General features: G+C 42.3%; 1 protein-coding gene across 1 annotated transcript in view; it reads right to left on the reverse strand.

Annotated features, from left to right (window-relative positions):
• Positions 1-15,167, reverse strand: part of LOC141110564 (urokinase plasminogen activator surface receptor-like) — a 69,504-nt gene extending 54,337 nt beyond the window's left edge. Inside the window, exon 1 of the mRNA XM_073601966.1 lies at positions 14,992-15,167. Coding sequence (XP_073458067.1) covers positions 14,992-15,040 — 49 coding nt within the window. The 5' untranslated portion in view covers positions 15,041-15,167. The remainder of the gene's footprint in view (positions 1-14,991) is intronic.
• Between the last annotated feature and the right edge of the window lie 1,415 nt (positions 15,168-16,582).

Below are 16,582 nucleotides of genomic sequence, written 5' to 3' on the forward strand. Positions count from 1 at the left end.
CAATCACGGCACCCTTTAAAGTGGTTGTAAACCCTTACAGACTATTTTTACCTACAGGTAAGCCTAGATTAGGGCTTACCTGTAGGTGCAAGAAATATTAAGAGATATTTGCAAAAGACAGGCACCGATATCTATGGCGCATGCGCCGTAGACAACGACGCGCAGGCGCACTGAGCGTGCCGTTTCTAGCGGCAATCGTGCCATTAGTGGCGGCTCCTGCATGCATATGCGGGAGTGACGTCATCGCGGCTCCGGCCAATCACAGCGCCGGAGCCACGATACCCAGGAGGAAGATGGACGCTTCGTGGAAGAGGGGACAGCGGTGACATCGCAGGCTCCCGTGTCAGGTAAGTGACACATAATGGGCTACTATGCGATGCATAGTAGCCCATTATGCTTTACCTTTGCAGGGAAACAAAGAGGAAGTAAAACCCATCAGGGTTTACTTCCTCTTTAATGATTAGCTGTAGCCAATAAGAGTATCACAACAGTAAGCAAGCTATCATGATCGAAAGCCATTCATAACAGTTAAAACTACTGCTTATAACAGTGATCATCACTGTTATAAGCAATAGCAATGTAAACTAAAATCACTAAGTGTAAAAAAAAAAATATATATATATATATATATATATATATATATATATATATATATATATATATATATATATATATATATATATATATATATATATATAATTTTTTACATTGAATAAAAATGATTCCATTTTTTTTTTTTTTTTTTTTACATACTGTCACTAGTCAATATTCCTGATCACCACCATATAAAGATGCTGTAAGGCCCCAGATTTTGCTCTCTTGCTAAATACTTTGGACTTTCTACTTTCCAAAAAGAGTCATTTGGGGGTATTTGTACTGTCTCTTTAGGGCCTCAAGAAATGAGATAGCTGATCAGTTCATCAGGATTGATCAATTTTCAAATAAACAGTATGTACCTTAGTTTGTAGACTCTACAACCTTCACACAGACTGCAAATGTGCCACCACAGGAGATGGTCAGAGACCTGGGATATGCTACATTGGATGGTCTCCGACTGTAGATATGCTACATTCGATGGTCAGAGACTACAGCTATGCTACATATGCTACAGAAGATAGTCAGAGACAGTAGATATGTGAAAGAGATGGTCAGAGTCTAGAGTTATGCTGCATATAATGGTCAGAGATAACAGATATGCTACATGAGATGTAAAGTCAAAGGATTGGGAGGAGAGATTCCCTCCCATACATTAGGTAGGATTTTTAAGGATATGAGGTTGTCACTGAGGTGAGCACAGGTACACAATTGAATTTAAAATATAATTTTATCATATAATAAAACAATATTTTAAATGAATTTGTGTATTTCTGCTCACCTCAGTGACCTCATATCTCATACCTCATATCCTTAAAAATCCTACCTAATGTATGGGAAGGGGGTCTCTCCTCCCAATCCTTTGAGTTTACTAGATATATTGGGTTGTGGATATGATTGTTTGTCCCTGGAACTGGTTAAACCTTAATGAAAAAAATGCTACATGAGATGATCAGAGGTTGATATGCTACATTTGATGGTCAGAGATTACAGATATGCTACATTCGATGGTCAGAGACTGTAGATATCCTACATTAGATGCCAAGAGGCTACAGATATGCTACATTTGATGGTCAGAGACAGTAGATATCTTACATTAGATGCCAAGAGACTACAGATATACTACATTGGATGGTCAGAGATGGTAGAGATGCTACATTTGATGGCCACTGGCCAGAGCCTGTAAATACGATACAGAAGATGGTCAGAGACTGCAGTTGTGCTCCAATTGTGTTCCCTACAGCCCACTTAAAAATGACATGTGTCACATTTGATATTTATCTCAGCAAGATCCATTATAAATGATTAAAGATAAAAAAACATATGCAGAGAAAAAGGTTTGGACAGCACAGAAAAATGGAAGTATGAAAACAATAACCAAACCAAGTAGCTACTAGAATCCAGTCTAAATAATGTTTTTTTCCTTTACTGGCTTCAATAAGCACCAAAACACATACTTCATTCTGCAAGGACCCACAGTGACAAAAGGGCCACATGCGGCCCCGAGCCCCAGGTTGGGCATCTGGGCTCTAACCCTTCGTAGAGGCCCAGGTTTTAGGGGTTTAGAGGGAGAGGGAGTATTTTTGGTATTTGTGCTTATCTTGTTCAGTAATGAGTTGCATAGCAGGTAAAATCTCTCCTGTATGGTTATACAGGCAGAAAGTACGGGTGACGATTCTGGGCCCCTTGATTTATTTCCATGTCAGTACACCATACTGTGGCTGGCACACTATAATAAAGCTGAACATTTTTTTTCTAAAACAGAGTTCTCAGAAATGTAGTTTGCAGATGACGTCTCTTCGCCTAAAGCTAGGAAATTCTAGACAGTTGTGTAACGGCATGCCTTTACGTCAAAGAAACACTCCGCTACATGCTATTTTTAAAGAGACGTCTCACTTTGGGGGAGGTTTACCAAAACTGGGGCACTCAGAATCTGGTGCAGCTGTGCATGGTAGCCAATCAGCTTTTAACTTCAGCTCGTTCAATTAGGCTTTGACAATAAAACCTGGAAGCTGATTGGTTTCTATGCAGAGCTGCACCAAATGTTGCACTCTTCGTTTTTAGTAACTCTCCCCCTTTGTCCCTGCAGGGCAAATGGCAGAGCCCCAGAAAGGGAAACCTCCAACCATCATTTACTTACCTTACCAGTAATTCCCTCTCTGCACTGTCCTCCTCTGCACCGCTGATATCCCACACAGAGACAGCTACAATCTTTTTTCACAGCACAAGGCAACCCTGAGGCATATAGAACAGTAGTAACTGAAACGCGTCAGCCCACCTTTGAGCACTTGCCCTTGTATGGGCATGTCTAATTTCTAATTTTAATGTGTATATTTTATAACCCAGTTTTTATGAATACGTAGAAACTTTTTATATACTTTTATATGTATTTATCTAGTTTGTATATGAATCATTTTTGATCCAAGCATGAGATCACGCGCCTTCCACCCCTTTCTTCCACTTGGCCTTTTTTCGGACCACCCCTGGTCAGTTTAGGCAGTGGGAAACGCATGATCATCTTCTATTTTCCTTTCTTTGAAAGTACTACCACTCTATACCAACAACGCCTTCACGAGTGCAGGAGAAATTCTTTCTTTGTTTATATTTCTACTGTCCTCCTCCACAACCATCCTGAAAACCATCACAATACCTGCCACGTTCAAGTATGGCTTCCTCCCCTGTGACAGCACCTGGGTCTAGCAGCCAAAAGCCAGGACCTAACTCTGTAACATCACCATTCCCGCGAGTCACCAATACCATCAAGTCTACATGGATGAAGTGTGATTCTTTATGTCCTGCATGGACCAAGTGCCAGTGTCTTGCTAACAAAAATGGCTGTGTTACCCAAAGTATATTTAAAGTCAAAATCTATTATTTTTTTCCCTAGTTTTCGATGGCGCGGCAAAGGATTAAACCCTGTCGGGTCTGTATTGATGTCTGGGGAGGCTTATCCCTCGATTTGTCCTGGTGACCATTGTCACTAGGACAGAAAGTGATGAAAAATCTAAATTTCGTAGTTGTCTCTGGAGGAGGAATAGAGGATGGGGACATAGAGGATAGCAATAGAGGATGTGATTTTCCTCGTCAAATTTTTTTTTTTTTAATCTAACAAAGATTGACAAATTGAGTACATACAAGGATGGTGGTACAATATTAAAATATCCATAAAGCTAAACATATCGATTTATGAACAGGATGAGTACATGACAATGTAAAAATGTAACGAGCAGAGCAACGAATAACCTAATAAAGTGTTACATCAAAAGCATTCGAAAATTCCATCAGAAGGAAAAAAGTTAAATACCTTATTTATCGGCATATAACACGCACAGGCGTATAACATGCACCTTAATTTTAAAAGGGAAGTTTCATGAAAGAAAACTTTAATTTTAAATAAAGAACTTTGAAGCAAAATAAGGGTCAGTGCCCATCAATGCAGCCTGATCAATGCCCATCTGCAGCTTCACAATTGCCCATTAATGCAGCTTGATCAATGCCCATCTGCAGCCTCACCATTGCCCATCAATGCATCTTAATCAATGCCCATCTGTAGCCTCACAATTGCCCATCAATGCAGCTTGATCAATGCCCATCAGCAGCCTCACAATTGCCCATCAATGCAGCTTGATTAATGCCCATCTCAGGGAGGGGGGCGGGATGAGCTCCATCAGATTACATACAGGGAGAATCTCCTGTTTACTCGGCGGCCTCTTTAATACAAAGTCCCGCCTCCTGGACCAGATTCTATGATAGACAGAACACTGGTCCAATGCTGGCCCAGGAGACGGGACTTCCTATAACAGAGGCCGCTGTGTAAACGGGAGATTCTCGCTGTATGTAATCTGACGGCGCTCATCCCGCCCCCTCCCCGTTCTCTCCGAGGCAGCCCAAATTGCAGTATCGGCGTATAACGCGCACACACTATTTGCAACCAATTTGCAGGGTGAAAAAGTGAGTGTTATACGCCAATAAATACAGTAGTTACTATTGGTTCATTTTGCAAGAGCAGTAGTAAGGCGATCAATCTAATAGGTACCATATATATTAAAAACAGAAGAGATAATTTGTATAAAAGTACCACACAATATTAAAAGAATGGTAGAAAACAAAATATAGGAGTAGATAGAGAGAAGAGGGTAGAAAAAAGGGGGGGGGGGTATTTCAAGTGGTGTTGTGATCAAAAATGAGTAGAAATTATCGTCAAGGCAAATAGATTAAAATTACCAAGGCAATAATAGTGTGTCATCAAAGTCTGGAGGTAAACAATGCTTAACCCAAGGAAGCCAGAGTTTCTCAAATTGACCAATTCGATCTCTTTCGATTACATTTTTGTGATTTTCACTCACTTTCCATTGTGTCTCTTGGACAGAAAGTGAAACCAAATCTCACTAAGAAAAGGAAAGTCCCATCTTAGACAGTTGTCCCCATTGAAATAATAATACAAAAAATGGTGCTGCAGTACCCAATATTGGCTAGATAATATAAAAAAAAAAAGGTGTAACAATAAGATGTCAAAACAAATACCAAAACCATCGCAATAATAAGTCCCATAAACTCTATAAACCAAGTGATAAGTCAATAAATGGTCTCAAAGATCAAAGATGTCAATCCATCCCGTGAAACATGTATTAAATACTCCACCTCAAAAGAAAGTGCTCCACCTCCAGAAGAAAGGGCCGCTCACCTGAAATACATGTCTTAAAATGAATTATAATTGGACATAGATTATTCCATCCATCGGACTCCCCCAAGATAATCTTAGGACTGGACTATAAGGTGGCAGGTTCCCTTTAAATCCTCCTATATGGTGGCAGCAGGTTCCCTTACAATCCATGGCAATGGACTCACCAACTTGTTTGCTATATTGACTCACCCAAGGAAAACAAAAGGAAGCCTCCAATCATGTAAAACATTATTTAATAAAAACAAATCAATACAGCATTTACAAATTGAATCACCAGCATTAACTATAAACATACTTCCGCCTTCCTCTGGATCAACTGTGGGTATAGGGTTGGGTATATGGGATTGTTTGATATTATTTTTTATTTATTTATTTTTATGGTTGAACTGGATGGACTTGTGTCTTTTTCAACCTAACTATATAACTTCCGGTTTTCCACCACGGACTGAAAGTGACGTCACTTGACTCCACCCTACGTGTTACGGCACCAATCCACGTGGCTTCTTCAGGGTAGGAAGGTTTGACCAAAAAAGAGGTTAAGGTCCCAGACAAAGGCCTCAGCTCTCCTCCGCTTGCTATTCTCCCTCTGTCAGTCACCAGAAAATGTATATAAATATTTTTGTCCCCATAGAAAGATTATTGGTGACAATGCCCACCAGGACACATTTAACCCTTCCACACATACAAAATAAAAAAAAAAAAAAAAAAGTATTTCCTGTACATACACTTTAACTGGCAGTTTACATGGATGCCTCTCCACTCACAGATGAACATTGAAAACACACCGATCGGCAACCCAGATGGTAAACTGAAGCATCAAAAATCAAAATCCAATCTGGCTAAGGTGTAGGCTCAGGGGTTGTCACCCGATCTTTGCTTCATTATTTGAGCTCCCCTTACATCTGGCCCTTCTATTCATTATGTGTGATTTTTTTAATGCATTACCATGTGTTATGTTAAGGTGGAAACACAGTGCGCCGCAATGTGTAGAATGAGCGTTATGGAGTGCTGCAGTGTGGATCCTTTGGCACCTACTGTACTATACACTGGAGCATCATTCTTAGTGAATCACCACACACAGCACACATTGCCATGTCTTACTCTTCTTTGCTGTAAAGCATGGTAAAATGCGCGTTTTATTACACCTTACCAATACACAGATGTGAAGCCAGCCCTAGTGAGTCATTTGCTGGAACAAGCCTACAGCGTCCAGCAGGCATGTACTGGCCATCGGGACTACAGGGAGTTTCCCGGTGGGCCGATGGCTCAGTGGGCTGGTTTCAGTGACAGCCTGTCAAAGTAATGGCTTTCTTTGATCGTCCTCAACTTCACGCAGTTAAGATGAGAAAAATACAGAGGAGAATAAGTGAAATAATAAAAGAGGTTAGTGAGGACTCCTTATGTTATGCTACTTATGTTTTTTTTGCACAATTGCGTATAGTTTATATGCTGTTTTTGTGCTTGTTTGCACAATTAAAGTGGGCCGGTCTGGATGAAGTCCAGGGCCAAATTTTTATCCCAGTCCAGCCCTGGCGTCCAGGTTATTTTGACATCACAAGGCGCATGATTGTTCCAGTTAAATGCAGAAAAGACAAGATCAGAATGACAGTAACATGAACTGCCATTTTAAAGTCAGGAATGGCAGTTCCCATATTTCTGTCCTTATATTAAACACTTAATGGACTTGTGAATTTTACACGCCATTAAGACAGGTACAGATGGCGGAGCTGAGAATTAGTGGCTGCTTAACCGTTTGCCGACCAGCCGCCGTTATTATACTGCAGCAGGTTGGCACGGCTGCGCTAATCACCGTGACCTAGTGATCAGGAACAGCCATCTCCCTCCTCCGCTTTTCAGTCCCCTCCCCCCACAGTTAAAGAACACAAATTATATTTCTGTTAATTGGTTTAACCACTTAAAGCAGAGGTCGGCCCACAGCTTCAAAAAATAAAAACCAGCAGCTGCACATACACATACATGTGTGCAGCTGCTGATTTTTAATATTAGGACACTTACCTGTTCTGGAGTCCAGCGATGTCGGCACTCACAGCTGATGTTTCCATCAGCTGTCGGGTGCTGCCGCCACTATTGCGGGTGAGGGAGCCTGGCAGTGTAGCCTTTTGGCTTCACACCAGGAACCCTACTGTGCATGTGCGAGGCTCCGCTTCCCTCTTCTATTGGCCCGGTGGCGGGGGAAGGAGGAGGGAGATGAGTGGTGACGTCAAAGGCCACGGCGCAGGCTCCCGGAAGTGGGGACAAGATACCTGTGAAAGACAGGTATCTCCCCCCGAAAGGTGCCAAATGTGGAACCGAAGGGGGGGAGGAATCAGATGAGCGGAAGTTCCTGGGTGGAACTCCGCTTTACGGACCGGAAGGATTTGACCCCTTAATGACCAGGTCATTTTTTGCGATACGGCACTGCGTCGCCACTTTACTGACAATTGCGCGGGCGTGGGATGCTATACCCAAACAAAATTTATGTCCTTTTTTTTTTTTCCCACAAATGGAGCTTTTTGAAAAAAACTAATATTTTTTACTTTTTGCTATAATAAATATCCCAAAAAACCCCAAGATTAAAAAAAACAAAGTTCCTCATCAGTTTAGGCCAATATGTATTCTTCTACATATTTTTGGTAAAAAAATTGCGTATATTGATTGGTTTGTGCAAGAGTTATAGCGTCTACAGAATAGGGGATAGATTTATGGCATTTTTAGTAATATTATTTATTTTTTACTAGTAATGGCGGTGATCTGCGATTTTTAGCAGGACTGCGACATTGCGGCGAACAGGTCTGACACTTTTGACAATTTTTTGGGACCACTAACATTTATACCGATCAGAGCTTAAAATAGCCACTGATTACTGTAAAAAATGTCACTGGCAGGGAAAGGGTTAACACTAGGGGGAGATCAAGGGGTTAAGTGTTCCCAAAGGAGGGAGTCATGAACAACGTATTTCCAGCTGCATTCATCATGTGGACAGTGATGCCCTAAATTTACCAATCCTCATACTGGTGATCACAGCAAAGTCCAGGTGGCAAATATCACATCCTGAATCATTTGTACAAGAGTGCAACTATATAGCCATAGCAGAACATGCAATTGCTATGGAGCCCAGAGGCACAGGGGGCCCAGAACTGTCTGGGAGCTCATTGGTTTATGTAGGCTCCAATAACATTTGGCAACTACAGTACATTTAGATAAAATGGTTGTACAATATATATAGTTTAGAACCCCACAAAAAATTGCTATAAAAACAGTATTGTTTATCACTAGAATAAATGATTCAAGGATGGAGATTAGAGACTCAGACAGAGGGCCCTAAATGGTTTTGCTATGGGGCCCTATCACACATAGTTATGGCGACTTTGCATATAGTGCATAGCCCAAAAATATAGATTAGTTGAATGACAAATTTTAGGCAAAATTCAGGCATTAAAAAAAACCTGCAGATGTATTTTCTAATGCTGTAGAAGGTTAACAAGACTGATATGACTGGTACAGGACTGGAACAAGACTGTTATAAGACTGGTAAATGACTGAAACAAGACTGGTATAACTGGTACAGGACTGGAACAAGACTGGTATTAAACTGGTAAATGACTTAAACAAGACTGGTATGACTGGTACAGGACTGGAACAAGACTGATACATGACTGGTACAAGGCTGGAACAAGACTGACACACGGTTGGTATAAGTCTGGAACAAGAATGGTACATAACTGGTACAAAACTGGAACAAGACTAGAACAAGAACGGTACATAACTGGAACAAGGATAGAATAAGGATGGTACATGACTGGTACAAAATTAGAGCATGACTAGTACAAGAATGGTGCATGACCAGTACAAGACTGGGACAAGATTGGAACAAGACTAGAACAAGAATGGTACAAAATCCAGAACAAGACTGGCACCTGACTGATACAAGAAGATTGGAACATAACTGTCACAAGACTAGAACAAGTATGGTACATGGCTGGTACAAGACTGGTGACAAATTGGAACAAGACCAGCACATAACTGGTACAAGAATGGTACATGACTGGTACAAGACTGGAACAAGACTAGTGCAAGGCTGGTACATGACTAATAAAAAAATAGAAAATGACTGGTACGAGAATGGTACATGACTGGTACAAGACTAGAACAAAACTAGTGCAAGGCTGATACATGACTAGTACAAAATTGGAAAATGACTGGTACTAGAATGGTACATGACTGATATATGACTGGTACAAGACTGATATATGACTGGTACAAGACCGGTGCAAAAGTAGAACAAGAATGGTACATGACTGATACAAGACTGGAAGAAGACTGGTACATGACTGGTACAAGACTGGAACAAGACTAGTACAAAATTGGAACAAGACTGGCATGATTGGTACAAGAATGGTACATGACTGATACAAGACTGAAACAAGACTGGTACATGACTGGTAGAAAATTGAAACAAGATTAGTGCAAGACTGACACATGACTAGTACACAAATGGTACATGATAGGTACAATACTGGAACATAACTGGTACAAGACTGGAACAAGGCTGGTACATGACAGGTACAAGACTGGAACAAGACTGGTACAAAATTAGAACAAGACTGGAACATGTCTAGTACAAGAATGGTACATAACTGGTACAAGACTGGAACAAGACTGGTAAGTGACTGGTACAAGATTGAAAAACCACTGGAACAAGACTAATACAAAGCTGGTACACGACTGGTACAAGACTGGGACAAGACTGGTACATGACTGGTACAAAATTGTAACAAGACTGGCACATGACTGGTACGAGAAGATTAGAATATGACTAGAACAAGACTAGTACATGATTGGTACAAGAATGGTACATGACTGATACAAGACTGGAACAAGACTGGTACATAACTGGTACAAGACTGGAACAAGACTGGTACATTACTGATACCAGTCTTGTTCCAGTCTTGTACCGGTAATGTACCAGTCTTGTTCCACTCTTGTACATGATTGGTACAAGACTGGTGCAAAATTGGAACAAGACTGGCATATGACTGGTACAAGAAAGGCACACGACTGATACAAGACTGGAACAAGACTGGTACATGACTGGTACAAGACTAGTACAAGACTGGTACAAAAATGGAACAAGGCTGGCACATGACTGGCGCAAGACTAGTGCAAAGCTGGTACATAACTAGTAAAAAATCTGAAAATGACTAGTACAAGAACGGTACATGACTGGTACAAGACTGGAACAAGACTGGCACATGACTGGCACATGACTGGTGCAAGACGAGTGCAAGGCTGGTACACGACTAGTAAAAAAATGGAAAATTACTAGTACAAGAAAGGTACATGATTGGCACAAGACTGGAACAAGACTAGTGCAAGGCTGGTACATGACTAGTAAAAAATTGGAAAATGACTGGTAAAAGAATGGTACGTGACTAATACAAGACTGGTATATGACTGGTACATGACTGGTGCAAGACTGGAACACGACTAGTACAAAATTGGAACAAGACTAGTACAAAATTTGAACAAGACTTGTACATGATTGGTACAAGAATGGTACATGACTGATACAAGACTGAAACAAGACTGGTACATGACTGGTAGAAAACTGAAACAAGACTAGTGCAAGACTGACACATGACTAGTACAAGAATGGTACATGATAGGTACAAGACTGGAACATAACTGGTACAAGACTAGTACAAGACTGGTACATGACAGGTACAAGACTAGAAGATGACTGGTACAAAATTAGAACAAGACTGGAACATGTCTAGTACAAGAATGGTACATGACTGGTACAAGACTGGAACAAGACTGGTACATGACTGGTACAAGATTGAAAAACGACTGGAACAAGACTAGTACAAAGCTGGTACATGACAGGTACAAGACTGGTACACAACTGGTACAAAATTGTAACAAGACTGGCACATGACTGGTACAAGAAGATTGGAACATGACTGGCACAAAACTAGAACAAGACTGGAACATGTCTAGTACAAGAATGGTGCATGACTGGTACAAGACTGGAACAAGACTGGTACATGACTGGTACAAGATTGAAAAACGACTGGAACAAGACTAGTACAAAGCTGGTACATGACCGGTACAAGACTGGTACACAACTGGTACAAAATTGTAACAAGACTGGCACATGACTGGTACAAGAAAATTGAAACATGACTGGCACAAGACTAGAACAAGACCGGTACAAGACTGGAACAAGACTGGTATATGATTGGTACAAGACTGGTGCAAAATTGGAACAAGACTGGCATATGACTGGTACTAGAAAGGCACACGACTGATACAAGACTGGTACAAGACTGGAACAAGACTAGTACAAGACTGGTACAAAAATGAAACAAGACTGGCACACGATTGGTACAAGAATGGTACATGATTGATACAAGACTGGAACAAGACTGGTACATGACTGGTACAAAAATGGCACATGACTGGCGCACGACTAGAATAAGTTTGGTACATGACTGGTACAAAATTGGAACAAAACTGGGACAAGACTGGTACAAGACTGGTACTTATCCTGGTTCATTGAGAGTACTGAAGCCATTGGATGAACATGTAAGCCAGAGCTAATATTTCCAGAAAGGGAGGTGAGGTCTGTTTTTGGATAGACATTTTGGGCACACCAAATTGACAACATCAACTGCTTTAACCAAATGTTGTACACTTGGCGCAATTGAAAATTAGTGGTTACTTACTTTAAACCCTGACACAATAATGTGTTGAAGCAGTCCATTGAAATGAATGAACTGCTGGTGCACAAAATAGACGTAAAAAACAGACATGAGCAATTTTTTTCAGATGCAGGACATCTGGGTACCCTGGTCTCCTCCAACACTAGAAGACATGCTGTTAGGTTACTTGGCATGCCTAAGATAGCTGCCTCTCCTCCTAGGCACCTTGAGTCCTCAGGGAGAAAAGCACTATAGAGATACCACTTAAGATAAATTAAAAATGAAACACACAGTAGTGCCCTTGCATGCATTGTGGTGAACTGCAGTCCATGTGCATAAAATATCTATTCAGTTAATGTGTTGGGATGCCATTGACAAAAAATGACAGTGCAATGTGTTATTGTATGTAATGCATCTTAACATGCTTTGCCTTAACACTCACGCTACTACAACATGCTGCACTGGAGAGGTCTGAATGGGCCCTTAGGGTGTGCTAAACAGTACATAAGGCATGCTAAAATGACAAACAATCATATTGGTTGCGTGGTAGTTAGTATGCCTTAGGGTTCAAGCACACGAACGTATCGACAGGTGTATGGACATAAAGCATACAGTACGCCTGTTTTTGTGGTGCCTGGGAACCCCAGCCCAATGGGGACACAGACAACAATAAAAATCTGACAGAGGTTCTAACCCTTCCCACATAGTCCAAAAAAAGCTAGAGTTACACTTAAAGATATCTTAAATGCCATTACAGCTTGATGAATCAAGGCCATTAAATGATGTAACTCCTGACCCTAACTGATAACCTAGCACCTAAAAGGGAGACATATTGACAGAAATATGGAGGCTGTAAATGGACAACGGAGTCCATTTATTCCTGACTGCTCATAGAGCCAAGCAGGCTCTGTTCATGTCCACTCTGCAGACACAGACCTGTCATTCACCCGCTCTGCTCCGATCAGCAGGGGATTTGTGAGTAGATCCCCTGCTGATTGGAACGAAATCCACCCGTGTGAAAGAAGCCTCAGATCCCTGTGCTGAGCTCCCAGGTCTACGCACCTGCTGTGCCCATTATGAGGGTTTCTCACCATCCCTACACTGAGTTACAAGATCTGTACACCCGTTGTGCCCAATATGAGGGTTTCCAACAATCTTGGCACTGACTTCCCAGGTCTGACACCTGCTGTGCCCATTATGTGTGGTTCTCACCATCACTTCACTGCCTTCCCAGGTCTGCACACCTGTTATCCAGATTATGAGGAGTTCCCACCATCCCTGTGCCAGGTCCTCATGTCTACACACCTGCTGTGCACATTATAAGGGGTTCCCACCATCCCTGCACTGAGTTGCTGGGTCTGCACACCTTTTGTGCCCAATATGAGGGGTTCCCACTATCCCAGAGCTTAGTTCCTGGGTCTGTGCACCTGCTGTGCCCATTATGAAGGGTTCCCACCATTCCAGAGCTGAGTTCCTGGGTCTCCGCACCTGCTGTGCCCATTATGAGGGGTTCCCACAATCCCTAAATTGGGTTCCTAGGTCTGCACACCTGCTGTGCCCATTATGAGGGGTTCCCACAATCCCTAAATTGGGTTCCTAGGTCTGCACACCTGCTGTGCCCATTATGAGGGGTTCCCACCATTCCAGAGCTGAGTTGCTGGGTCTGCGCACCTGCTGTGCCCATTATGAGGGGTTCCCACAATACCTAAATTGGGTTCCTAGGTCTGCACACCTGCTGTGCCCATTATGAGGAGTTCCCACCATCCCAGAGCTGAGTTCCTGGGTCTGCACACCTGCTGTGCCCATTATGAGGGATTCCCACAATCCCTATATTGGGTTCCTAGGTCTGCACATCTGCTGTGCCCATTATGAGGGGTTCCCACCATCCCAGAGCTGAGTTCCTGGATCTGCACACTGGCTATGCCCATTATGAGGGGTTCCCACCATCCCTGTGTTGGGTTCCTGGGTCTGCACACCTGCTGTGCCAATTATAAAGGTTTCCCACCATCCCAGAGCTGAGTTCCTGGGTCTGCACACCTGTTGTGCCCATTATGATTTCTTACCATCCCTGCATGAAGATTCTGGGTCTGTACACCTGAGGAGTCCATTATGGAAGGTTCTCACTATCCCTGCACTCAGTTCCAGGGTCTTTCCCCTTGTTGTGCTCATTGTGGGGGGTTCCCTCTATTCCTGTGCTCAGTTCCTAGGTCTGTACACCTGCTGTACCCATTATGAGGGGTTCCCACCATCCCTGTGTTGGGTTCCTGGGTCCGCACACCTGCTGTGCCCATTATGAAGTTTTCCCACCATCCCAGAGCTGAGTTCCTGGGACTGCACACCTGTTGTGCCCATTATGATTTTTTACCATCCCTGCATGAAGATACTGGGTCTGTACACCCGAGGTGTCCATTATCGGAGGTCCCCACTATCCCTGTGCTGAGCTCCTGGATCTGCACACCTGCTGTGCCCATCATGAGGGATATCCATGATCCCTGTGCTGAGTTCTCGGGTCTGCACACCTGCTGTGCCTATGATTAGGGGTTCCCACAACCCATGTGCTGAGTTCCTGGGTCTGCACACCTGCTGTGCCCATCATGAGGGGTATCCACAATTCCTGTGCTGAGTTTCTGGGTCTGTACACCTGCTGTGCCCATTATAAAGGGTTCCCACCATCCCTGTGCTGAGTTACCAGGTCTGCACACCTACTATGCCCATTATCAGAGGTTCCCACCATCTATTTTGGGGAATGTAACAGGAGGAGGTTGGACACACAAAGTGGAACACCCAGAACTCCCAGCTGAACAGGAATAAGTTTGGGAAAGCTAGGAGATCTCACTGTCGAAACATCCAAGTCATCGACCCTTTAAAATGGGGTCAACTATATTTACACACTAGTCTCCAAAAATCAAAAACCCCTCAACCAGAATTGATCACTAGATGTAGAATAGACCTCAAACAGCCTCAGCCTCTGTATCAGACAAGCCAAGGCTGAGCAGGGTAGCCCCTTACCTTGTGCAAAGTTGACCCAGAGCAGCAGAAGTTTCCAGACAAGGGCCATCGTCACCTTATGTCCAGCCTTGTCCCTTGTATTATCTCCCCCCAGCCAATGTTGGATGGTCTGTAGGGGGGAAGCCTCCTGTGTTGCTTGTCTCCCAGGTGAATGAAGAGCTCTGCAGAATCGAGGACATAACTCAGAACTGGTTTGGCGATGAAAGCGACACTCCTCGCCTTTTTTTTCCAAGTGACCTGTCCCCTCCCCTTTAAAATATGCAGAGAAAATAGTCAGTTTTACAGTTATACTATGGGCGAGACACCTCCCCGAAGATGAATAAGACACTGTGATATTTGGCTGTTCAGCCCTAAGCCAACAATGAATGGAGCTTGAAACAAGACCAAGGGAGAAAGACGGGCCTTGTTGGTGTAGGAACAGCCAATCAGAAACCTCCTTTCATTGTTCGGACTACAGTAAACAAAAGGAAGATAAAAGCTATTTAGTTGCTTTAGCTAATTTTATTAATTTCATTAGGTTAATGGGCTACAAACGTCTCCAGGGTCTCTGCTTTCAGAAATCTATAATGTTTGGTCGTTTTAAGCAATCTTTAGACCTAAAATTATATTTTAAACATGTGTGCAAAACATTGCAAAAACATGTTAAAGTCCATTGCACCCCTTATAACAAACTTTTGGAATTTTAAATGTATTTTTTTATTTGATTGAGGTTATAAGTGGAGGCGCTCTTTGACCAAACCCTATCCACACCTTCCTAAAAAAAAAAAAGTTGTAATGTGTGAATTCAGGAAATTATTTGGTGGTGTGTTGTAGGGTAGATAAAGTTCCCTCCACAACTATGTCATCATATAATGACGCTGCAAATGCGGATTTCATTCTCCACGTCCAGAGAAAACGTCAGTGTCTCTAGGTGTCCACATGTGTGTGTCTGGCCTGTTTTCGACAACTGGTCCTTCCAGTTCAGATATTTCAGACAGAAGTCATTGCAGCCCTTTAAAAAAAAATATATATATTTTATATAAATAAGGATGACTCGAGTGAATTCAAAAGAAATTATTTTGCTGCAAAAAATTACCAGTTTTGCCGGATAATTATTTCAGTACAAATTTCATAAATTAATCTGCTTAGAGAAAATTTTCTAGAAATATTTATAGGGTGTTTTTGTTTTATTTATATATTTCAAATAGAAATTTATCTTCAGATTTTCTGACCGTGTATACGGGTCTTAAGACTGGGATGCCATTAAAGTTCATGTGCGTGTAAAGGCTGGCGTCCCAATACTTGTGAAAATATAGTGTGTATATATAAAAAGGTATATATTTTTTAAAAACTGTCATTTTCAGTTTCAGTGCATCCTGCATTTTCGGTTTCAGCACCAAAATTTCCATTCGGTGCACCTTTAGTTATAACCCTTCCTTACTCTATCCAAAATGAAAATAAAGCTTTGCCCAGTGGCGGCTCGTGCACTGTGGGCGCACGGGCGTGGCTCCCCCCCATCCATGTGCCCTGCCCCTTTCAGGATGCCGGAGGCATGGATTCCTATGGTGGGGGTGGGATAATAGGCTTCAAAATAGGGTGGGCTTGGGACGCA

The sequence above is a fragment of the Aquarana catesbeiana genome, linkage group LG10 (assembly GCF_042186555.1).
Source record: "Aquarana catesbeiana isolate 2022-GZ linkage group LG10, ASM4218655v1, whole genome shotgun sequence".
In the NCBI taxonomy this organism is placed as follows: domain Eukaryota; kingdom Metazoa; phylum Chordata; class Amphibia; order Anura; family Ranidae; genus Aquarana; species Aquarana catesbeiana.